Raw genomic sequence first — 26829 nt, 5'->3', positions numbered from 1 at the left:
TGTTTATTAATGTTTTTAAAAGATTTAACGTTCCTAAACCTCTTTGTTGTAACTTTGGTGTTGGCTTTCCAACTAGTAAAAAAACAGCGATATAGGGAGAGGGTGCACAAGCTGAAATCTTGAGAGAAACAGAGTGAGAATGAGCGGGCAGCAGTTAAAAGACTAGCAAATAAACACAAGAAACAAAACTTCATATGCTGATAGCTTCATGGCAGTTAGATACTAAATAAGTCAGATAAATTACCTTCAAACACTGTCATCTTTAGAGACGGATGTTCTGGAGTTTTCAGTCTCCTTTTTTATCTCTTTATGTCTGCTTTGCTTTTATTTATTACATCAGTCACACGACAGAACCTTCATCTCTACCCTTTTCAGCTGTGACCTTTTCTATTCACAGTTGTTCCTAAGCATGAACAGTGAGGGGTTCAGGGTGCTGGCTATTCATAAAAAGTTTAGCCTTGTGCAGCTCTTATTCAGTCAGTTGTTGACATCAACTGTCAAGAAGCAACTTCAGGCTAGTGAAATGTTGGGAACAGATGTAGAAATGGCGAAGTCCATCTACTGAAATGTGAACAGTTCTGTTCTGCTGGCTACAGTGATGCATTTCTCCCTCAGTGCAGGAGGGAGTCTTTACCTCTATTCACGCATCACAAATATTAAATTAGTCATTTAATCAAAGTTAACACAGGACCTTCACTCAGGAGTGTAGTGTTCGCATCACATGTGAAACCAAAAGTAGTGTGCTTATTGTAACCAATAACACAATCTTTTACGAAACCCAACAAAGTAGTTTTGTTGCCTGAAGTTAAATGTAAATCATGGCTGGCTTTGGAGCTTTTGGGAGGAAACGTTTTGTATTTCTACGGTGCTCATTTGCCGACCGAAGTGCCAGAGTAGAACATCTTTTACTCCTCCTGTAAGAGAAATTGGATCAACTTGAAGACAAATTGAAGATAAATCAGCAAAATGTAATTGTGAAGGCTGCACAGTTTCTTTCCCGTGAACGCATTCCAACACATTGCAGGAAATTGATATGACAGTGAAAATGTTGTGCTCATTTCTTGGGTCTGTAGGCACCGCTGGAACATAAAGCCAATCATACAATTGGACCCGTTCCAGCAGCCTGCAGCACGGGTTCACAAAGACCTTTTCTCATATCTGTGTTCATTTATTGTGCATTTCTAATGACATTTCACCAAGTTAAAACAAATCAGTGACGTTTACATTAACTTTGCTTTATATTACATTTTCAAATGCATCAAAACAGAATCAAACAGCAAGAAATATTAAAAACACCATATTGAAAACTTGAGCCACTGCTGTGTCATAGTAACACAACATGCTTTCCAGCTCAGTAGTTTTTCAGGAGCCGAGTAGTCAGAATAATAGTGACCGTCGGAGCAAGCGATGGACAGATTTGACACGGTAAACAGACCAAACGACAAAACTAAAATCAGACTGAACACTACTTGACCAACGACTCAACGGACAGGTTTTGGCTGTTTGTAGAGGACGAATATCTATCATTATCCAACAGCAAATTCACTTTGGTGTTCCACGTTTACCAACATAATATATGTGTGATGTGGCTCCCACATCTCTGGTATATATGAAAACAATGACAAGTCGGTGGAGTCAGACCGGCTGGTTGTCATGATGTTCATTGTTTATTTTAAAGATATACAATGCAGTGTTTCCTGAAAAACAATGTATACAATGTATAGTGTTGACTGTATCTGCATAGAACATGCCTGTATTGCTTGCACTGTGTAGCCCCCATGCATGCACAAGCGCGCATACAGCTAACAAAATTGCGTACACGGCAACCGAAAAAACGCTTTTATAGTGAGGTGAAACACCAAGCAGACAAAGCTCGTTCAAAAACTTGAGTGAATCGGGGGTTGGCTGTCACTTTTCCTGCAGGTGGTACACTGGGATGGCAACCACCGTCAGGGGATTTGCTCTTCTGGTGTCGTTGAGCGGGGAAAACAGGGGCCAACTTTTAATGTCCAGTTTGCAAAACCGGAAGCGATAATGAATGTATAATATGCCTTTTAGGTCAAATATTTATTTGTAGATCTGCAGACCACCTGTTTGCTTTTAATCGGAGTCAGAATTGGCTTTAAATATTAAATGTATATGATATAACAAAAATGGTTAGGCATCTGCATAGCTGCTTTAGGCTATTTTAGGTGGCTTGGGGAGCCATGACATAGAGGGTTGCCGTGGTCTAAACTTTTTTCGCAATCCCTAAAGTATATAGTGTCTTGGCAATGCATGATTTGAGTCAGGGCAGTTTCAATATAGATCTCAGATTATCTTGAGAACCAGAAAATATCTACAATAAGTGTAAAATATCTATGCTCTCTGGAGAAAATGGCATTCTCCTATTTTGCGTCTGATTTTCTCAGATTGCAAATTTCTCTGGAGTCAGCATCAGTGACCCTTGTTCACCTGGTATTCGCCAGGAGAAGCCTCTCACTGCTGAATGAGGCCAAAACTGAAGAAAGTAGCCAGTGAAGTGTCTCGTCCATCACAAAGTAGTTATAACAAACTCAAAAAACTTCTCTATCAGAAGCCAAATGGCCAGCTGGGATATAGAGGACACCAAACTCCCACATGCCTCCTTGGCACTCGCTGCTGCCAGTTAGTCCCATCTTGGCTGATCACCCATACGGGGACTGGCATTGACAGGAATGTTCACATATGGCAGCCATTTAATCCCATTACGGTGATGCCTCCACTTCCAGTGTTGCGCCCTACTATGGCTGGACACTGAATGGGGCCAACAGCAACGGGAGGAAGCTACAGTCCTGCACTGGCATTTAATCTTACTACTCCCAGGTGCATAACAATGTGCAAAGTAGACAATTAGCATGTCAAGAAGTTGGGGAGAGGCCAGAGATGGGAGCTTTGACACAGAGCTCAGCAGGGTTGCTCTAACAGACTGCTCTGGGTTAGAGGCCTGGGAGGCACAAGCACAAACCTGATGGTCTCAGCAACAGACTTCACTATGCTCCGGATGTTTTTTTTTGTCATCAACAAGTGACACATATTGTTTACGTAAACCCCACTGCTGGAGAGGAGTAAGACTAGCCTAAGTTGAGCAACTCTTTACTACAATAAAACCTCACATTTTTAATCAAAAGCATCTAAGTTGAACAGCTCTGCTAATTCAGTCTGCACTCTGAGCCACCAAGCCAACACAAGCCGATGAATGATTCACCAGTATTTTCACCGGAGTTTATGAGGTGGAACATCTGAGTGTTGAGGATATTATTTGGTATCTAATCAAGAAATAGAAAAATCACATTAACTGATCCCGTCAGAAACAGCAGAAAAAGCATACCATTGGACCGTAACTGTGCCGTTAACTTAAAATAAAAAAAAGAATGAGGCCAGTGATGTTAAAAGTGTCCTTTGCAATGGCAACTTGGTTTTCCACACACACAAAGGCTAATAGAAAAGCAACAAGTGCTCTTGATACAAGCTGATCAGTGCAAGCCTCCAGTATTTGGTCTGGAGCATGTTTTTTCTCCAGCTAGGCAAGCTGCAGTGGTAGGTATGAGTTGGGGGGGAAGGTTATCATTTTTTGAATAAGCAAAAGGAAGCTGCAGATGGGTGTTGCAATGGAAATATTCATAGCGCTGCAGTCCGCCAGTGAAGTGTTGGTGATTCACCTGATGATCTATGATCCAACTGAGTCAGTCAACAATCTAATCTGTCTTGTTGCTGTTATGGAGCTGAAGGGAAAAAGTTTTGAGGGTCATTCCCTAATTGGCTGCATGCTTATGTGCAAATATCAGCAGAGATGAGCAGCTGAACTAGGGAACCATAATAATCTATCGACTGGATGTGATTTGAACTCTCTCTCTGTTTGCCCCGCATTTTGCTGCTCAAGTGTTCCCATCTCTCCAAAACCTTTTACTTTTTCCTTTTGCTTTCCTCCCCTCACCTCTCCCCTGCTTTCGGTATAACCTTTTCTCTTTATCATCATTCCTGTATTTTCTCCCTTCTCTGCCATGTCCTGCCACTCTCTTGTCAATCTCCTTGGCGAGCGTGGTCTGCTGTAATTGTAGTTTTAACAGCCAAGAAAACATTGAGATAACTTCATTCCATCTTATAGCCAAATGTTAATGACGGCATTTAACATTTATAGGCAAATGTTAATGGCGGTATTTAACATCTAAACTGTTTTTTTCAGCGGGCCATACTGATAATTGCACATTAGAACCACCGTAATTACGCTGAAATAGGCCTGGAACACTTCATCAACCAGTAATCATTTTCTGGAAGTGCTAATTTAGAGGGAATTCAAATATTAGCAGGGGGCTGTAGGTTGAAATTAACTTTGTGGGGGAACCGTAGAATGAGGTATTGATCTTTGTTTGATGTTAATGCTCCACCTCTAGGTGCCTGTTTAATGCTGCTCTTAAACACTTTATCTGGTTAAATACCACAGCTCCTCTGCTCAAATCCTCTTAATCTGAGGTAGTCACTCTCTCCATGAATTTAATTATATAGATAAATATTGCCTGATTCCTTGACGAAATGCTTCTAAAAGCCTCTCGCCTTTTATCTATTGCTTCTACATCCCTCACTCATTTTATATCATATCCTGCATTTTTGAGCCAGTCATCCATATTTTCCTGTTCCAGATCCGATTCATTTTTTTTATGCCAGAGAAGCAGATGTAATAAGGTTCCATGCTTACTTTTGTTTTCCCTTTTTAAATACGTGAATCATATTTGAAAAAGATCGTATGGGTCTTTTGAAAGACACATGTACTCTATTTTCATGATTTTTTTGTCCAGCTATAATGACTTTTTGCTTCTGTATGACACCGCCATCAGCTTAATCACGTGTACTCTTATAGAAAAACACTATTGATAGATACCGCTGCCATCTGCAAACTTCATTGATTTGTTCTCCTGTTAGCCCGAGTCCCATTACTTAGCAATCCTGTTACTTCATTTTTAACCTACCACATTTTGTTTAAATTCCCCAAAGCCAGCATCTCCAGAGCCTGGTCCCGATTTTACTCTCCTGCAAGACCCCTAAAACTGGTTTCACTGCGTCACTGTACCTGTTTTCAAGGGCTTTATAATTGACACTCACACACATGTTCCAGTGACCTGCTGTGTTTAAAATCTGCTCCTTATTTAGTATGTCCTGTTTTGCTTTCTTGCTTACCATCACTCTTAATATGTTTGTTTGTTCTGATGAGTATTTTTTTTTATAAATAGCAGCATATTCTCTCCCAGGTTGTAAGAAAATCCTTCTGATTTCCCCAAGCCCAGACGCATTTACAACTTTTGACCTGGTAATACTCTCCGTCTCTTCTGATGGCTGTCTGTGTCTTACCACCTCTCTTTTAAACTCACTTTGGGTGATTGGTTCCTGTTGTAATGGCCTTGTATCCTATTTTCCCCCATCTGTCCTGTGTCTTCCTGTCCCCCCTTAGTGTTTTCACCTTTCCTTTTCCCATTACTGGGTGGAACAAAAGTATCCATTCTAACCAAATATTACTTTTATTTGGCACACATCCGCTCCTTCTAGTGAAGTCATTGCCCTGACAAGCATTTTGTCAGCCTCTATTTCCCAGTCGACACCAACACAGTGGAGATTGCAATTAGAACAGAACGGATAGAAATAATGTGCCTGGTGTTGTGTTTTTTTACTGTTTTATCAAGAGAGACGAGGGCTGAATTACATTTCTCCTTGTGGAGATAGCGCTGTCTAACACCAGGAGGGACTAGCTGAACATGTGGTGTTACAGAAGCTGGCTGATCACTTGAAGGGTCTCCCTGTGGTCCAGTCTCTATTACTTACAGAGCAGACTGTGATTATTTTGCTACAACTAGTCCTAAATCCATCAAGAGGTTTGTGTGTAAAGTCCTGCCTAACGTCTTAGTAACTACTAGCCAGTTGTAGTTGAACCAAAAGAGTTTTTCATGAGAGAGTTCAGTGGCAGGTGACCGGTCTTCTTCTCACTACAAACAGTCACACCTGGCAGTACATGTAGATGTAAATAGTAACAACTAATCTCTTCGTACAAACTAGTTTGTGGTGCATTCTGTTTTGACGCAGTAGGCTAATGCGGAAATCTCCATTTGCAGGACAAGTAGGCTTAATTTGAACTTACTAACGGCTGGTGCAACCGCCTCCAGTATTGGGTTGCACCAGCGATTCATAAATCCATTACAGAAATGTTATTAAATTGTTAGTAGTAACTACAAGTTTCAAACTAGTAATTAATATGTCTAAAACTTTAGTCATGTGTAAATTGGTTGATAGGAAACATCTCTAGTGTGTTATATTCAAAAGCCATCACAAGCTGTCACAAAGCTACCACAAATAATAGTTTTAACAATATATTAAACCTAATAGCCAATCCTTTTCAAATCCAGATATTACTCAGTTATAGTTTCATAGACATGCATTGAGAAACATGTTTCAGTTTGCAGTTAAGAATGAGTAGGAAATTATCTGATTATGCTAACCTAACGAAATGCTGTTAAGCCCATAAAGAGCCGGTGCAACCAGCGAAAGTTAATAAATGAGCTCTTAGTCTGATTTGGGCTTTGTGGCTCACAGCATCATGTTGACAATAGAAGCTTTTTACAGGGATGCAATGCTTGAATGCATTGAGTTGAGAAGTTAAAGATATTCAACCCTCACTGAAGAACAAACCGAGAAAGCGTATGCAAAATAATTCAGGTAGTTTTTTGTGTGCTTTATTTTATAGCATCTCTGCAGATGGGTTGAGATAGAGCATTTCCAGTCCCAAACTTCATACTGGTTTAAGATTTTGTTTTTGTTTTTATCATAGTTTTTAGAGTGATAGATTGATGTGGATTCTCTAATATCTGCTCCATATTTAAAATAATTCCCCAGTTGGTTCCATATATGCAGATTCAAAGTGATATTTGTTACTGAGATGGTGCTCTAATTCGGAGAAATCAAGGATAGTTGTGGTTTCTGATGGGCACAAACTGGCTACTGTGGGATCTGAACTTGTTATCTCTAAGTATGTATTTAATGTCCCCCTCTTGCCGCCATAAAAAACTCATAATCCAGCCCTGACACACATCCTTGTCCTAAGACTGTGCCAAGAAGAAGCATTAAAAATAACATTCCCTTTGATGCTTTCATTCTAGCCCAAATAAATCCATGTATGATTTGCAGCAATGACACATATTTACTTATTTGGAGGAATGCACTAATGTTTTGGGGAATTGCTTTGGACAAAGGGGACACCAAAATCCTCCATGTTTATCCTCTCTAGATTAGCACAGGATTGACCTTTTTAGCAGTGAAAATGAAAACATGCAAATAAATGAAACATTCTGCACTCAATACTGCAATTTAGCTATGTTTATTTTAAAATCTGTTTCTGTTGAGCAACCATGTACTAATCAAACTTGTATTGATTTGAGCTGCAGTCTACCATCGACCAGCACATACACATTCTCTGAAACAAGAATGTCACACTCCCAAGTTTGTGGTTAGAGACCTTTTGCTATGAAATTGGTCCAATAATTCAAAACAGGAAATGCTTTATCTTCTTTATTTATAGAGCTTAGTATCAAACCTCAATCATTTTTTGAGTATCTAAAATAGTTTCTGCATTCAGCTGCATTTTGTTTAGGAAAATATATGGTTTATGTTTATGTTAAGTACAACATTTTACATTTGAGAACTTTTGTTGTGTTCCTTATGTAAAATGAGAAAGGAGTTTGTAGAAAAGCGTGTCTATAAATCAGTGTTTCAAGGACATCATGAAAGTCTTCTGCTCAAAAATGTAACCGTAACTGTATGATGTGCTGCTATAGGTTGTTAGGTTGTTTCCAGGGAGAAATTAAATTTCTCGATAAATATATTTGGAAAATCAATCTAGTATTTTACCGTGTATGTGGGACAGTAATGCCTGTTATCACTGCATACTGAAATGTTTCAGTAAAAGGGATCTGATTCAAGGATTTAATGCAGCTTAAGTGATCTACCTGGTTGTATCACTGATAAGTACTGTTTGACATGCTACAGTTCTTCCTGCTTAGGGGTCGAGAGTCTTGTTAAAGGAGCATTATTCACACATACTTTTCCTCTGGATTGATGACCTTCCAGCCCACCTGTCCAACCTCAGACCACCGCTGCTCCTGAGGGTGTTTGGTCAGTTGGTCTTCTGATGTGGGTGACTCTAAAAGTCACGGTCTTTTGACTGCTTTATTGTAGTAATGTGCTAATTTCGCTGTCCAGCAGAGCGGCAATGCAATTTTCCCGACCTGTGTTTAACCTCAATTACCTTTCTGAATGGAGAAAAAAAAACTTCGGCGTCATTACAGACCGTAAAGAGAAAACAAGGAGGTTTACTGGATCGGAGCAGACAGGCGTACATGACAGACACTGTTGTGTTGGTGATCAAACAGGTGATGTGTGACTAACATGGTGGATTTAGTGAAAGGTTTTCTCCTCACAGGTTTGACTACACTGTACACATCTGTATACTCTGCTCTTCTTCATTTTAGGCACTTTCTATTTTCTTCTCCAGTTCCTCATGAGGTATCTACCTCTCTCTTTATTTCTCGCCATCTCCCCCTCTTTCTATTTCCTTCTCTGCAATCCTGTAGATGCCAGTTCATTTCTCTCTGTCTCTCGGTGTCTCTCTGTCTCCGTCACTCTCTCTCGTCTGTGTTCTTTACTTTTTTTCTCTCCAACCCAGCTGTAATGGGTAAAGGTCAGTATGTCTGCTCTCTCCTCTTGTGCTGTCAGTGTTCATGTCAGTTACTGTGGTACTTATTAGCTCTGGCCTTTAGCTGCTGCTCTAACGAGCAGGCAGCACAGCACTGAAACAGCTGGTGGAGAAAAAAACACAGACACAAAAGGAAAGAAGATGGCCTTAGACTCAGCTAATTCAACCAACATCTATTTCCTATCGATAAATATGATTTTAAAAGTTGTAGGAATAAAATAAAATCATGTGGGATTTGGATTGTTTAATGGTGTTGTATTGTGATTTTTATTTGCTGTAGTACATGCTGTCATGTTAGTAAAGGTCACAAAGACATGAGGAACAGCTTCACAACTTTCAAAGTGACAAGAAAACAGATGCAGTCAAGCTCCAGAAACTCTTCTTCATGTTTATATTTAGTTTATTTAGTTTTATATTTGACTTAAAGATCCCCTTTCACATGGAAGTAGAAAACGGGAAACTACCACATTCACAAGTGAATTAGGCTTGAATGCTGTATTTTGGCATAATGCACAAGCATGTTATGGTCCAACAAGACTAACTCCAGCCATGCCACTCGAAACTTTTACACCAGGATTTTTCGGCGAACTTTGCGATCAACTAATCGATTAATTGATCAATTGTTGCAGCTACGTTCTATTTAGTTGGAGCAGTTTCAGGGTGTTTGGTGTCGTGGACATTTGCTCACTGGGATTCTTTCTACTGGGACAGGACAGAGCTATTGTAAAAGCTACAAGTGTCTTGTCATTGAGATATTTCTCTCTATCTCGAACTGACGGGCATTACCAACTGTCGCCCTATAAAACTTTCATGAGCGCTTAGGTGGAGCATCGATCCTAATGGGGTTCACAGTAAGTTGTGTTCATTTGCAATGTCAGAATAAAGTAAGCTTTATCATAGATGTATGTGTCCACGTGTTCACTTCAGGCTGTGCGTCTGAAATGTTGTAACGATTTGTGTTGCCCTCATGTCAGCATGATATTGGGTGTTTTTATCGTGTGTGTGTGTGCTCTCTGTAGGGGAGAAATCTCTCCATCTGCTGTTAGGGCGCCATGGATTTGCTTTTCCCTGACTCGGCACTTCTTCTTAAATACTCACTCTTTAAATACATACAGGCGCACACAAACCCGTCTCAGTATTCAAAGTGTCATTATCTTGTTGCAGCCTTTTCCATCACGTCCAATGCTTCATAATCAGGTCCTGCCGTAGTTCTCGTCTCACTCTCACTCTCTCTCGTGCCAGCATCATCCAAACTAGAAATAACATTGCAGCTGGATGATGGAACAAAGGTAAGCTACTGTTTTGAGTCACAGCGCTCACTTTCTGTCTGTCTTTCATCTTCTGCAGTCTCTCTTACTCTTGCAATGACAAAAACCCAGTGTCTTTTCTTTCAGACAGTTCTTATCTTACCTTCTGACTTTCAACAGGTTCAACATATCTGAATAGAAACTCATCCAACGGATCATGAGGGCTGATGTTTATTTCCTTTTCGGAACCGTTTAGAACTGAACTGAGCTTAATTTAGAAAGGAGTCTTAAAAGGATTGTGCCAAAAGATTAAATTAGGAATTTGAGCACAGGACATGGACTGGACACCAGCAAAATAATGTGGAATTGGAGTTTATTGGAATATATCAGTTTTTGTTTTGAATGTTTGAAGGTGAGTGAAAAGATCAAATATCAGGATGGAAATCAGACTTTAAAGTTATTTTTTAAGCAATGTACTTTCTCTCCTCCTCTCTCATGCCACAAACAAATTACTACGTTTTGTACCTCCAGACCTTTTATTAGACTGGATGTGTTTACATGCCATTGTTTTCTCTTCCCTTAACAGAAGTAAGCAGTAGACTTGCCTACTGCTTGGTGAACAGCATCTTCTTGAAGCAGGAAAGACATTTGTTTTATGCCCCAAAAAAAATAATATTGGGGTCAAATCAGTTTAACAGATCTGCTCCTTTTTTAATGCATTTTAAACTGAAAAGTAAAATGTGAAAAATGACCAGTCACACTGCAGCAGTCAAAAGATATATATATAGTGGTATTTTTTTCATATAATCTGCATATTTTTCCATTATAGTCTGCAGACAGACATCCTCCAGGCTTGTACAGTAATCTCATACATCCCTGGATGTCCTCTCCAGCTGCTGCAACAGCTGTCGCCGGGACAGAAAGGAGGCATGTTATCCTGAAAATCATACGAGGGAGGTTAGCGCTGCAAATCACTGTTGAAAAGACAAACGCTCAGCTCAGTGATTTAGGTCATATCAGTGGGGAAATGGGAGTGAAGGATTTGTCAGCATATTCCACTCACCCTCATAGTAGCGTCACCTTGGTAGTCCCATTAAAAACATGAGCAGTTAAATGGCAGGACGAATGTTGACACTTCAGTTGTAGAAAGTCATCAAATTGCTTTAAATACCATCCTGGTGCTGCGCAGTCAAATCCATTTCCTCCATATGTGTGCATCTAATACACTTAATGTCTTTGATTATGAGGATTTATTATGTCATCATGAAACCAGAGGCAGATGTATTACAGGGTTTTAAATCTGTGAGCATGTAAATGGACTTAAATCAAAGCCAGAAATTGGATAAATACTAAAGCAGGGTTTCCTCTGAATGTACTAATGCCTTTATAAACAAAGCATTAATATACCTTCCAAGTATCTAAACCCTGTTTAGCATTCCTGTCTGCAAATCCCTTACCACAAATCTATGGACAACAAGCATTTTGTATTCTTATCCAAACTGTGAGATTTTTGTATTGGCCAGCTTTAAAATCGTAGCACGGAGCGTCTACTCCAGACTATGAATTCACAGTTTTAAATTAATTTCAAGTAGGTTGTAATGAATCCATTTCACTACTGCAATTTGTCTCTCGATCTCTTCTCCTACTTCCGTCACCTCTGTCTGCCTCTGCATCTCCGCTCCACACACACACACACACACACACACACCTACACACACACACACACACACACACACACACACACACACACACACACACACACACACACACACACACACACACACACACACACACACACACACCTCATCATTAACATAGACTTTTTGTCTCTGCCCCTGTGCAGGAGCTGGAGGTTGGTCCCCTCTCGTCTCAGACAGATACCAGTGGTTGGAGGTTGATCTGGGGAGGCGGACCCGGATCACTGCTGTTGCTACGCAGGGACGCTACGGCAGTTCTGATTGGCTGACGGCTTACCTGTTGATGTTCAGCGACACAGGACACAACTGGAGACAACACCGGCAGGAAGACAGCTTAGGGGTAACTCTCCTGCAATAATCATTAATCAAAACTGTACTAAAAGGAAAAGCACAGCTAATCTGCAAAAGCAAATACGTTGTAAAAAAAAAACGTATTGTCGACGGATTACTTTTCTTTTCATTGTTTAGTAACATGACGTGTATTCAGTGGTCAAATTGTCTCTACTCCTGTTTTTTTAATGTGCCGTGTTTATAAAATGACTCTGTAGCTCACACCATGATGAGGATGCAGTAACTTTAAACAATATCATTATTTGATATTCAAACAGCTATGAAGACAGCTTCGGAGGTAGTGCAGCTCAAAACTCAAGTGCATTGAAGTTGAAATAAATTTGGCCTTACTATCATAGACATAATTTACATGATCTGTGGGGACTGGTACTGCCTGCAGCGGCAAGCCTGCTCACCAGGAGACTTTCACTCCTTATTAATAATGGATGGAACAATAAAGGGAACCTGGGCAGGGCTCTGTTGACGACATGGAGCTGCTGTCAAACAGTTGAACCTCTGCTGACGGGAGGCTGGTGTTGTTAGAAAGACTGCCTGATGTACAAAAAGTCACAGCTTTGATTCCTGCAGAGGCGAAGGTGTCCATCAGTCTCCAAGCAAGACGCTGATGGTACACTTGCCAGCTCAGTCATTGTGAGCCAGTATTGATAAGAGTGTCAGCTCAGTGTCTAAAATGTGAATGAGGAAGCTGACTGAGACATGCATGTGGTGATTTGAATATTCTGTAGTGCAGCTGATAATCAAGCTCATGTATGAAGTCCTCCCTGCAGCGGGGAGAAATCACACCTGAGGCACTTTCCCCTGGTTTTAATGTTTGTGTAATGTTTGTGTATTCCCCCAGTGTGTTTTCAAAATCCTTATTTTCCTGCATTTTATAGCATTTTTTTTAAAAGCTAATAACCATTCCATGTTTCAGTAAAGAGAGAGAATACTAGTCTACAGTGATGTTTGTGATGAAGCAAACTACTGTACTGTATGTCAGAATGACAGGAAGCCATGCAGGCCTCTGTTGATTGAATTGCATTAGATTTGATTCAGAGGCAGTCAAGCATCCCCTCTCTCCTTTATGGAAGACAGTGCACCCTTCTCGTAGCAGTAGCAGCCCGGAGAACAGCTTTTGATTTAGATTTGACAGGATGCGATTTTCTCATAGTGAAGGATACAAACTCTGAAGCCCGGGAGTCATCTCTAAAAAGAGAAAGAACAGGGTATGGCTTCTAAAAGCTTAAAAACCTGTTGGTTTGACACCAGATTAGCTCTCGGTGTGTTTCTAAAGCTCCATATATTAGTCAGGCCAGCTTAGCGTGTCAGTTAAGGAGGAGATTTGACTGCAAAAACAGCTGTATCAGTTACAGCTTCACACTGACTTCGCAGCAGATGCTCCCTATTTCTCCCTTTGCTCTGGTGGAATATAAATGCTTAAATTGACTTAAGTACTGTACTTAAGTGTAATTTTGAGGTAGGCCTATTTTTTAAATTGTGAGGTGCTACTTTATACTAATCCACTACAAGGCAAATATTTTATATTTTATCTATTCATTTGAAAGCTATAGTCAGCTCATGCTCTACCTTTCTCTCTCTACTTGACTGAGGATTTGTAAGAGGCTACTCATATTTAAAAAAATGCTCAGGCAAGTAAATGAGATGCTGCTCTCTTAAGCCTCCTCAGCAGGAAACAGAGCTGTTTGGTGAGCTTAACGCTCCGCTGCCCAGCCGGCTCAGCCCTTCAACGCACTGAAGACGGCACTGAGATCACAATTACGCAGGAAGACAATTTCACTCACATAGCCACATCAGTACACACTCAGGACACACACTCTCAAGTAGGGAGGACAGACACAGAGCACATACACACAAAAGCACAAATGCAGCTTCTTTTTTTCTCTTCCCAATGCATGTGTTGGTCTACAGCTGGGGTTAGTGATACATTTCTTTTAAATAAACTATAATATGACTTAAGCATAGCTCTCATAAATAACACTGTATTTAACACCCTTGTACATTTAGTTAACACTAGATGTTGACAACATTTTGTGAAATTATCTCTGTATTAACCTCTTTGCACAGAAAACACTATTATACCATTTCTGCTATATTTTTTTTGTTGCTTGTTAATACAAGACATACAAATTTTACAAACTTACAAAAAAATATTTGTCAATGTGCAGTCATTTTGATAGAATTTTCTGTTTTAGAAATACGTATTTCCTTGCGTTGGTACTGGTTGAAAACTATGTATTGACTTTTGTTGGGCTTGGGGCTCATCATATTTCTCTGTATATGGTCCAAAAACAAAAAAGTTTGGCCACCCCTCGTCTACAGTGTGTGAGCTGTTTGCCTGTCAAGCAGATAATCCTACTGGATTGCCACAGGCAACTGATTGGGAAAATAGAGCCTGTTAGTCTTTGGAGAGAGGCTTGATGAGGAGACAGAATAGGTCCCACAGTTATCGATCACTGGACAGAGGGAGGGAGAGACATCATCAGCAGTTAAGATCAATGGTCTGTGAGCCTAAAGTTTAAAAACGCAGAAAGACTGTCTTTGGATCCAGGAGGTTAGAGAGTTTTTATGCACGGGAAGTAGTTCATCTCTTTCTTTTTAGGATTGTTTCATTACAAACATAGTTTTATATCATTATTTTGGTCAAAAGAAAGATTGTAGCTTTTATCCTCTAGGAAGGCTGCAAAACTTAAAATACATTCCGCTGGTTAGCAACATGATGAGCGTTAAAGTACAACATCCAAAATCCTTTGTTCCTGTCTACTAATGTACTCGTGGAACTAATAAGGCTACTACAAATAGTTTTCCGGCAGATCTTTGCAGCTTCAGCAACCAGTAAAATAATGGATGGTTGGATGTAAAATTGAGGCAAACTAGCATGTTCTGTCGTTTCAGGCTTTCCCAGGTAACAGTAATGCAGACACTGTGGTCCAGTACAAGCTTAAACAGCCGGTGATAGCTCGCTACCTCCGCCTAATTCCTCTGGACTGGAACCCCACTGGGAGGATTGGACTCAGACTGGAAATATATGGATGTCGTTATAGTAAGTCTGATACCTTTAATTGACTTCTTTGACAGTTTTGGCTTGTGCCTTTAAAAAAAGGTCTCTGGACTCAAATGAAGATATAAACATGAAGTGATGTAACTTTATTTTCAATTTTCCAGTTCAGGTTTGTTAACATTGTAGCATTTGTAATATAAAAATGTAAATTAAAAATATATGATAATACCATATTAAATAAAGAAATATTCATTATTTTAGAACATTTAGGCATTCAGTGACATAGATCTAAGATGCTGCATGTAATGAGAAAATAAACAATAGCAATGTTGAGGCACTTGTTTTCTTCACCATATACAAACAGAGAAGTCGTTGCCTGTACTGTCCTTCTTACTGCGTTTAATGCTGGGTTGGTTTTGACAGGAAATTGAGTTCATTGTTTCATGGCACAAAGACAGATTACTTTTTGGTTCAAACAGGCTCAAGTTCTTCTTTTCATACTTAACAGTTTTTTTGCTTGTCACATCTTAGAAGAGTTGAGATAAAGGTGCATAGGACATTTTTATGTTGGAAACAGAACATCAGTTTTTAATTGGAGCTGTGAGCTTTGAGGAAAAACACTGATGATTCTGGTGACACGTTTTTTTTTTTAGCTCACAGATTCACATGAAGTCTGCTTTTACATCAATATACATTTTTTGCTGATTTATCATCAGTAGCAGACTCTAGACCATATGGTTTAATTACAGTGTTTAAAGCCTTGGTACATTAAAGGGCCACTGGTTTTCTCGCTCAGTAGAAACAGTATTCAGAGAGGAAATCAATACCTTAAAACAATAGAAATACAGTATTGCAGTATAAATGATGGGCTGTGTATTTTTGAGGTTACAGTGACCACGTTGTCTCATAGGGTTTTCAATGAGAATATAACTCAAATGAAAGCTTTTCGTACATGACAAATTCTTCCACTGTGAAATACAAGCGATTCCAGCATTTGAGGTCATTGCAACAAACACTCCAATTTGTTCCTGTTCAATTCATTCTGTAGCTTCGGATGTGGCCAACTTTGACGGCAGCAGCAGCCTGGTCTACAGGCGGAGTGTACGGCCGATCTGGAAGACGATGGAGTTTGTCTCTCTGAAGTTTAAAACCCTCAAGAATTCTGGGACGCTGCTTCATGCAGAGGGAAACAGAGACCACAGCCTCACTTTGGTGTTGGAGAAGGGACGGCTGCTGCTCTACCACCAACAAGGTATCAGCGTTAATCTTCCAATATTTAGATACGATCAGGCAAATGATTCCCAGGGGAAATTCACATGAAACAGATAAAGAACTTTTTGAATGAAATAAAAAAAGCAATTAAGGAAATAGAGACGCTCTAAAAAGCTATGGTAAATTATGCTGTATGAGAGCATTGTGCAAACATTTACGCAAAAGAAATCCAGTCGTGCAACTTCTGAAGTCAAGATGTATGTACTACATACAGTCAAATATAAGTTGAATAATAAACTCAGTACACATAAGATATAAATGTATATAATATAATATATATGTAGTGTATCATACATGCTGTATACAGTAATAATACTCTCCTATAAAATATTTTTGAAAGAATTGGAAACAAATACCATGATATAGCAAATAACATAAAAATAGTTGAATGGTTTTAACTTTTACTCATATATGACTGAACCCAACAAATCGAGAACTAATGTATTTAATAATTTGGAGTTATATTAAATACAAACGGTATATTGCTGTCAAATCTGTGTGAATGTAATTTTTGTGTGTACTTGCTGCAAACAATGAGTTCACAGCTTTATAATCTCTTCTTCTTATGTACTCAATATATACTTCTGCAATCTTCTTGATAAAGATTATATCTAAAGAATAAAAAATAAATCTAAATTGCAATCTCTTTTACATAAGTTCTGGTTTTAGTGGGGCTGTAGACGAGTATCTGGATGGATCTTAGTGGAAAGCTGCTGAAACTTTGGATATTTGAATTCAATCAAGTGTTTTGGAACTTGGACGTTTTTTCCGGCAAACACTGCAGCTTCATCTATCTGTTAATTTCTCTCTGAGTAAATGTCGGCTAAATGCCTAAACCGTACAATGCACTCTCTCCGCTCACCCACCTCTATATAAGAAATTTAATATCTTACACTTTGTTGTCCCAACAATGAAATGGAGGCAGCTTCAAGTCGGTCTCTGTCCATCTGCTTGACTGCTTGTGTGTTTGTCAGATGTGATTTCTAAGATACCGCTGATCCAATTTTGAGGAAACTCTGGGGTATTACGCTTTTCTCTGCTTATGCTGATTAACTCAGTACAGTGTTTACTTGTTTATCCATATGTCGCAAGCAATATCTCAGACAAAACTAATCAGATTTTGAATAAACTTGGGGAATTGGTGCTGTTCACCATTGCAGGTGTGTAGTTGCAGGTCAATGACTGTAGAGGAGAACAGCATCATTTGTAAGGGAAAACATGTTTTGTCTTGACTTAGTTTTTTTCCCCAGACGTTTTCTCACTTTCCCTCGATCAACTGTCTCTCTCTTCCTCGCATTGTTGCTCTCTGTTTGACAGCTGCTTTCATGATTGATAATTATACATGTTGGAGGAGCGCTTTTATTTCAACCTGCGCAGCTTTTCTAACCTTTACCCCACTCGTTTAGCAGTCCAGGAAACATCGACCAATTGCATGCGATGTAATTCATCACATGTGACGCTACTTAGCCAATCGAATAAGTGTATTCCAAAATGCAGCGGGAGTCGAGTGAGATTTACCCACAGAAGGGGAGAGACAGGGCGAGAGAGAGAGAGCAGTGGGAGAAGTAAGTGAGTCGGAGAAGCAGAATTTCACATGGCGTACTTTAAAAAGAGAAAAGTGGGCCGCGAAAACAAAGCTTTTAACAAAGAATGGACAGACTCTTATTTGTTCATTCTTCATTCTGGTGCTACAAAACCACTCTGTCTCATATGTTCAGATATCGTGGCCATTATTAAATGCGCCAATGTGAAACACCACTACGAGACCAAACATAAATCTTTTGAGCAAACGTACCCACTCCAATCAGAGGGCAAGATGTTAAGATGTCTAGAGATTGTTTATTATCAAGTTGACTGAGACCGTTATGATGTGAAATGGAGTTAACAAAAGAGAAGTAAAAAGTTAACTCCAGCCACACTTTCATTTTTCATTTTCATTCCTTTTTCTAAAATCAAGCACTTTCTTTTAAGATGCAAGTTTTTAAAAAGTTATTTTTTGTGTATTTTATTTTTAGATGGAGCACTTATTTTACTTGAAATGAGAGAAGAACATTTATTTATGTATTTCTTCGTATTATTTAGAAACCATCCAGTTCAATTTGAAAACTGAGAGTTATTGACTATACACAGAGACGTTGTTACTACTACTACTAGGCTTCCTGAATATATATGGCACTAAATAGCGCAAGTTAGATATCATTTTAATGTTCCGGACTTTTTGTGGAAATGTGGAACGATGTTTAAAATGGTGTGCAGTGGTAAGGAAGGACAATCTGTTCCATGCAGACTTGAGTTCATGTCACTTTCAGGCTCCCTGAGCCACATCTTTATGTCTGTTTAATACAGTAACATGTCTGTGACCAAGTTTTTCCCTGAAATGATGTTTGAAGAGGGTAAATTATGGGACTGTTAGCAAGTTTCCTTTATGAAATATAATGAACAAGTTCAGTCACAGTTGATCCCCAGAGTTTCCCATCTGGGGATTTTGGCAAGCTTGCAAGAACGGGCACTGGAAAAGCTGTGCTCAACTCCTTTCCTTCACGCTTCCCCACTGCTGGCGATGTAGGTGTGGGACCCTCCCTGCATTCCATCAACGTAGCTGGTCACACTGCATTTTAACATCCGTTAAAACTAAAAGCAGTCATTGCAATTACATGTAATGCTTACCTATCTGACTGCTGCCCTATCGCTTCATTGTTTGGTTTCTCAAACAACCACACACACTAGCCAATATATGCTGCATTATGCTCTACATTGGTTGATTTAATAATGTATCTATTCAGTGGCAGTAGTTGTGCTATGCCTTCTTTACTGTAGAGACATGCTGGATTTCACATGGCTGGAAATCTGCCACCAGTAGAGAGGCGTTATCTGCCACAGCAATCAGTCTGACATCGGCTTTCTGAACGACGCCTGTCACAACTCCCTGCTAGACCTGAGGTGATAGTCAACAAGCTGCTCAACCAACTCAGCGTAGCCGGGAACTAATCTAAACAGTGTTTGTTTTTGTATTGGAGCTGAGATTACATTGAGCTATGATAATCCAGTGATGTAGCCAATACTGAAAAAAAAACAGAAAATCTATTGCAGCACTTTCATTGCATGCTTCACTTTCTGGCTCTTGTTGTTTCCCTGCCTGCCTGCCTGCCCTCCTTTTGTTTTTCTATGTTTCCTCACCCTCCATTGTTATTTATTACAGCTTTTCTCATATGTGGCCCCAATTCTGCCCCTGCTATATTTTTTTCAGTGGTGATTATTTGCCTTTTCAATTGCATGCTCTTTGTTTTTCTCTCCTTTCTCTCTTTCACACATCCCGTACCTCCCTCACACTCTCCCTGGAGTTTGCAGACTGCAGACAATGTAATTTAGATCAATTGCTCGGAGCATCCACCGTGAGCCGCAGCATGCTCCACCACCGTCAGCTCTTGGCTCAAGAGAAGAAAAGAGAAGCTTAAACTAGGGTAGCAAAGATAAAACCTGAAGATTTAATGCATTATATCCATAGCTCCAGAGTGTGGGCTATTCTCTGGGGCTCTTCATACTTTATCTCTCCCATTTGGCAGCCTGATCCTGTTGGTCCTGGGCCTCTCTTTGTGATCCATGTGGAGTCATGAGATTAACAAGCTGTCTGAGACACAAGAGCTAAAGATGGCTAACGTTGGCTAACATTGAGCAGCAGGGATGTGTGAAGCTTATGAACACAAACATAAAGAGCTCGGCTAGAGCAGATGTGCTTTTGTCAGACACTGTGTAACTACTATTAGCATAAATTAATGATGATGAAAACAGTAAGACATATATATGCAGTATAGCAGTGAGATAGTAAAGCCCCCTCTATCCTGTGATTTTCCAAGCAGTTGAAATTAATTGTTTGGCTCATTAGAATTTATGTCCGCTATCCAAAACAATCACATATCCTCTCTGCTTTACATTTATCAAAATGTCAGTTTGCTCTAATGTAGCACACTGCTTCATAATTCAGTTCACTTCTGAACTGTCACAGGGAAGCTGTAATCCACAACAGTAAATACACCAAGGGCTGGTGTGTCCTGCTCCAGTGCATTCTGGACGAGTGGTGTTAAGTATTGCTGACTAAATTAGGACGGCATTAGAGAGGCGTGCAGGCCAAGTTGAACGTTAAGCGAAATCCAGGCTCTGTATTTTCAGAGCCTGAAATTGGTAAAATAGCCATGGGACTCTTACTGTAACACACTCCCCTGCTGTATAATAAGTTGCTTACTGTTGATTTCTTCTGTGTGCAGCAGCAATACGGTTTGTATCTCAAAATAAAGATAAGCTACACATGCAGCTAAATAGTCAGGGAAATGTAAATGATTTTTAAATACGTTGTTTAAGTCCAATTCTTTTTTATGTATCATTTATCCTATGTCTGTTTATAAAAATGCTTTGGCTACATGTTTTGTTTTTTTTTTAAAAACAGCATGGCGTATTAATACCATATTAATTGAACTGAAGAGACAGACCTGACACATGAAGTGACATTCCTGCCATGAATGTAACCGTGCTGTCTCCTTTTCTCCCCAGTTTGATTTATGGTGATAAATTCAATTCCTAACTATCACTAAAGCTGAGAATTGGTTTAGAGAAAGTACATCATTTTTATAGTCTAGCTGTATTTCAAATAATGGCACCACGTGACGCTAAAATGCTGAAACAATTATGACAGTCACCCCTGATAAGACCTGTCATTGTCGTCCTTCATAAACAGATTTACAGCTTGAGCAAAGAGCCTTAATGGAGTAGCAGACAGAACATGATTAGGCGGTATTGCCTCAGGGAGCTGTCTGGAACATTAGACTCCTGGAAAGTGGAAAGTAGTGTTCAGCGTAGACTTCATAGCTTAAAAGACAAGCACATTCAATATTAGCCTACTCAATATTATGTAATATAATATTGTGCCCCTTCTTGGACAAATAAGACAACGGCAAGTTTGGGTGCTCTCAGACTGAACCTCCTTCCTCACAGCGTCCTCACAGGCGTGAAGGTGAGGAGAGGAAAAGAGAAGAGAATTAAGACTGGAAGGGAGAGAGAGTTTCATGAATGAAAGTGTTTCTATAATTGTTTTACCTCAGACTTCTTGTATCGATCCCCACCTCTCTATTTGCAGTCATTCAGGTTGTAAGACAATGCATCACCTTATCAAATGGTATTGAAGAAATAGTTAGACATTTGGGAAATGCTGTTATCAGCTCTCTTGTCTGTGCATTGAGTGTGGAACCGGAGTCAGGTTTATCTTAGCTTAGCATAAAAACTGGAAGCAGACTATAAACGTGGCTCCATGTAAAGTTCCTCACTGCCTTAAAAAGCGTGAGTTAACTAAACCTGTCTTGAGTTGTTTGTTCAAAGTGGGCTCATGACCTGTGAAAATGTATAACTAGCTGAATTAAGCAACGTAAACCCATCCATGATCTTATTAGACAAAATTGTCTGGGAGTGTGATAATGTATATTACAATCATTTAACAGATGCTTTTATCCAAAGCGACTTACAATTCCGAAGCTACGATTTCCATTCATACACCGTAGGCACAGCTACGGGAGCAATTTTGGGGTTAAGTGTCTTGCTCAAGGACACATCGACATACGACTAGCAGAGCCGGGATTTGAACCACCGATCCTCTGATTGAAGGTTGGCCCTGCTCTCTACTTAGCCACGGTCGTCTCAAGTAGTTTAAGGACAGGAAAAAAACACAAAACAAGGACTTCGACCAGTAGTAGGTGTTTGTGTCTAAAAGTATTGTTGAATTATTTTGAAGTTGTGTGTTTTTTTGCTTAGTTTACTTACTTATTTTCAAGCACAACCATGACGGTTAAACTTGAGCAAGTGTTTTAGTTTCAATTCACAACGTTACCCACGTGTTTTACTGGGAACCATCATAGTTTGACGAGCTGGGCTTCCCAGTATTTTATGACTCCAAGGGTCCTGACCAAGCTTCAGTTTGATTCAAAACTAAGCTGTGAGGTTGCAACGACACCTGAAACTTCAATGCTGAAAACAAAGCAGACAAACACAAAAAGGTCCAGTTGGTTGCTACTAATGAAATAAAATAAATTTAAGCTGCCATGAGCTTCAAAATTACTACCAGCCTTCAAACAAGGTATCTATACCATTAGTATGTGGAAGTAAGTGACATTACCTTTTTCGATATCAATCTCTCCATCTCTCCATCTCTCTATCCCCTTTTTAAAGAAAATGTCCTTCATAATTAATGACTTGGTGTATCCTGCTCCTTCTGTTGCTCCTCTTTTCTCTCCCAAAACATTAGGGGATGGAGAGATGGACCCACCAATTTGGACCCGCTGGTGTTGGGTCTGTCATTAATTATGTCCTGCTGTCATTTTGCAGCCTCATCATGTATCGTGCTTCTTGCTCCTCCCTGCCATCATAGAGATATGTGCGCTCTCTAATGAGAGAGGCTGACCTCAGTGACCAGCTCCCTGTTTGAAACAAAGATGGAAATATTTCACTGAAGCTGCAATGTTTCCAAAATTTTTTTTGGGAAAAATCAAACATGAACCTTCCTTTAGATTTTCATAAATTGCCAGGAATAGGAAGCATTTTAAAATGTTTTTTTAAGCATCTTTGTCCTTGTTAAAAGTGCATTAGAAGGACACAGAATGCTAACTGCAAAGTGTTTTTTAGGGTAGTACACCTCAGGAAACACAATCGATTGTTTTTCACATCCTCACCTTCGTTGCAGGTGTGAGTTCATCCTCCGACGGACAGCTTCTTGTTTCTGTGGGTAGTCTGCTGGATGACCAGCACTGGCACCATGTAAAGCTGGAGAGGCTCAGCCGTCACCTCAACCTCACTGTGGATAAAAACACTCATCAGGTTCACATACCAGCTGAGCTCAGCCACTGGGACATTCACCAGGTGAGAGACACTTTTCAGCACACAAAAACCACATGTTTTGAAGTGGTACTCTATTTAGAATGTCTTTTATATACCAAACACCTGTACACTTGAAAGTTGCCTAAAAAAAGTTTGTAGTGTTGTCCTTTATGGAATATGGAAGTTATAGTCCGCTTGAGTTCATGTTGGTTGCAATACTGAGCATACGAGAGCATACTGAGTCTATGAATAAAGAGAATATTTTTACACTGTCAAAACTTCAGAAACCTTTGAATCCTACAGGGGGTGATGGCTGTTATATATTTATTTTTGTGTGTGTTGCTTTTTTGTGCAGCTAAGTCTGGGAGCTGTCCAAAGCCATGGACTGCAGAAACCCATCCTGTCCAACAGGAACTTTCATGGTTGCATGGAGAACCTGCTCTACAATGACCTCAACCTGATACACCTGGCTAAACGGAACAACCACCAGGCCTCTGTGGTGGTAAGTCAATCATTATGGAAATCTGACATTCCGCATTCATCATTAGGACAAGTAGGTGACTGTACATGGGCAATTACAGTGTCATACGTGTGCATAAGCATGTTATACTTTTCTTTTATACGCTACAACAATGCGGTGAAGCATAGAGAAAGCAGGAGAAAGGTAGAGAGACTGAATATAGTGCAACATTTACAACAGACGTTGCAGGATCTGTTGGTCAGGATTAGTGTGTTTGGGTCAATGTTATGTCGCGCCATTGTACCCAGCTGAGGGCGGAGCCTGTGTGAGTCTCTACCAAGGTTTGCTCCGATTGCCGCTTGCTGAAGAAGGTGTAGGATAGCAGACAGCGGTGTCTGCTGCCTTATATACTGTCAAGTCAGCATGTATTTGTATAGGCACATTGATTGGCCGCCTACGTTTATGGAAATATTCAGTGGGCAAATGTGTGCTCGTTGTTGGAAACGAGTATAACCGATAGAGTCTAGTAGAGGGCTCCGTCTGTGCTTCTAGAACTAGGGTTACAATATCAAAATGTATTTTATTTTCTGCATTAATGTCATTATTATGCTTAGTTGCTGCAGTTAATATTGTCATTATCATTATTTTCATTATCTGTGTCATCTTTGTCTTCATTTTTACACCCACCATTATCATCATCACCATTGTCATTAGCATCCTCATAATATCCTTCATTATCATCACCAATGTCATCATTGCACATTTTTCAAGTTATAAAGCCCAACGCAAACAAACTTGAGAAGAAAAGGAGACTTATATAAATCAGGGAGGAAAGGAAGTATAGAATGAAAACGAGGACAAGGGCGGAAAGAAGGAAACGGGGAGGAAAGTGAGAAACTGTCACTTTCTGTACAGTAGACATCGCAGAAAAGTGTGTTTAATATGAGTTTAGAATAATGTGAATCAATGTACAGCTTGTGCCTCACATTGTGCTCAACAGGAGATTTCCCTGAAAACATGATATACTAACCATACCATATATTCATTGTGCTGAGTGTCTTTATTTCCCTCCATAGGTTATTTGGTTTTTGTAATGTGTTATGTAAATTTAAACCATGCTAATACCTTTGAAATTGTATTTCATTTTTTATTCATCGTAGAGTTTCTGTTTCCCAATGTCACATTGGGATTAGCAGATATGAGACAAATAGTGAAAGTGGGTGCAAATGCTGAGTGACCCTGATGCCTCCAGTTTTCTAGCTTATTTCAACTGCTCAGCTGATATCAATATGGTAATAAAGATGTCCTTTTTCAGTTTCCTTTTTTTCACAGAGCTGCTGATGAGACCTCGGTGACATAGAGTCAAACCTCGTCAGCCTCTGTAACTAATGAATATTAATGTTTTATTATCTCTTTCATAATTATTTTCTCCGTCCCTTCCCTCCTTTCTTTCTCAGGGCAATGTGACCTTTTCTTGTGCTGAGCAAGTTTCAGTTGCTGTGACGTTCACTGACTCCCAGAGCTTCCTGCAGTTGCCAGGACTGACATCTTGGTCATCAGGTGTTGTCTCCGTGGCGCTGCAGTTTCGCACGTGGAACAAGGCTGGGCTTCTCTTGACCTTTGACCTCTTACAGCAGGAGGGCACAGTCTGGCTGTACCTGAGTGAGGGCAGACTCCGCCTACAGATTAATAAAGCTGGCAGGGCCCAGCTGGAGTTAAGCGCAGGTTGGTCCAAGCAGGATTTTGCTGAGTTACACCTACAGAGAGGTATGTTACCCATGCTGTTCAGTTTTGTAGCAGAGATGACATAACAAGTTCTCACAGCTCTGATTCATGCCACAGACATACAACACCAGAAGAGTGTTTTATCCAAGCACAACAAACTAACTAAAGAATGTTCAATCGAAATCTTAAGCATGAAAGTTGTTTCTTGATTTAAAAAAAAAAAACCCCATTGTCTCAAGGTTTGAATTGCACGTCACAGTCTTCCTCAATGGATAGTTGGCTCAGTCATGGCTCTGCAGTATTGAACTTCTGACACATGATAATATTAGGAAAAGTCGTAACCCCTGTCAAACCTTCTCTGCAGTGGAAGACCATGAGATGTTGTCGGAATCTAAGATTTTTTTGCTAAATCCAAATGTTTCTTCTGACTCATTAAACTCTTGAAATTTCATATTTCTCCAGATTTGTCTACTCATTATTACAGTAATTTAAGTAACACACAATACAACTTAACTAACTACATACTTAAAGGAGCTGTATTCAATATTTCGGACGTTAATATAGCAGCAGACAACAACTGTCTAAGTAAGGATATAGTGGAGTAATGTCTACCTGAACAGAGAATGAAGTTGCTCTCCCTCCGTGTGTGTTGTTATCGGAGCTTCTCCTTGCTATTTTCCCATAGCCGGGCCGGCCGCGTGTGCTTTTAGTGCATGTGAGTGCATGTGCGCGTGCCCCATTGGTAAGCTCATGGACGATGCTTAGCACTGCTGTCATACAGCAATTGCAACTGATAATGCCGTCCCATCTGATAGCGCCATTGTGTAAGCGTAGCACCCACCCTACGGTTCCCCGTCAGGTAAACACTGTTTGCTCTGTCAACACTTTCGCCATAGTTAGGATTGTTAGCACTGATAGCATCCCTAGCTATGGCTAGGCTTGCAAACATATCCGCAACACTTTCATCAAGTTGAAGGAACTAGTCATGTTCCTGACTTGCTGGAAAACCCAGATAGCAAAAAATAAATAAATCACCTGTACGTGAAGGTCATAATGAAAATGGAAACTAACACAAACAGTGCATTTATTTTGCATTTATGTTTGTGTCTATGTGTGCGTAAAGGCTCAGGTCTGAATGATGGTCAGTGGCATTATGTGGAGCTGAACTCCAGACAAGATCATCTGAGCATCACAGTGGACACAGACGAAGGAGCCACGGCTCACACCAGCATCCCACTTCTTCTCACCACAGACAGTCAACTCTTCTTCGGTGGTAAGAAGATTTGAAATAAAACATGCATCATGTGTCTATCTGTTGTTGAGCAGTTAAACAAACTGATTCACCTGATTGCAGCCACAGCTGAGGAGAGCTGCCAAAAGGGATGTACTGTATCTCCTAAACTAACATATTTTAAAGTGTTCTTCAAGTAGACCTCAAGATAGGAAAACTGCTGACACGAGGTACTCTGGTT

At 39.9% G+C, this 26829-nt stretch overlaps 1 protein-coding gene across 1 annotated transcript in view; it reads left to right on the top strand.

Moving 5' to 3' along the window:
* LOC306694966 (contactin-associated protein-like 4) overlaps window positions 1-26829 on the top strand; it is a gene marked incomplete at its 5' end in the record, with an annotated part of 76849 nt that overhangs the window by 12504 nt on the left and 37516 nt on the right. Inside the window, 7 exons of the mRNA XM_079158040.1 lie at window positions 11843-12036; window positions 14940-15087; window positions 16094-16297; window positions 23039-23214; window positions 23528-23674; window positions 25090-25399; window positions 26481-26630. Coding sequence (XP_079014166.1) covers window positions 11843-12036; window positions 14940-15087; window positions 16094-16297; window positions 23039-23214; window positions 23528-23674; window positions 25090-25399; window positions 26481-26630 — 1329 coding nt within the window. The remainder of the gene's footprint in view (window positions 1-11842; window positions 12037-14939; window positions 15088-16093; window positions 16298-23038; window positions 23215-23527; window positions 23675-25089; window positions 25400-26480; window positions 26631-26829) is intronic.

This window comes from Pholis gunnellus (assembly GCF_910591455.1).
Source record: "Pholis gunnellus genome assembly, chromosome: 4".
Classification (NCBI taxonomy): domain Eukaryota; kingdom Metazoa; phylum Chordata; class Actinopteri; order Perciformes; family Pholidae; genus Pholis; species Pholis gunnellus.
This window is presented reverse-complemented; position numbering and strand designations above follow the sequence as displayed.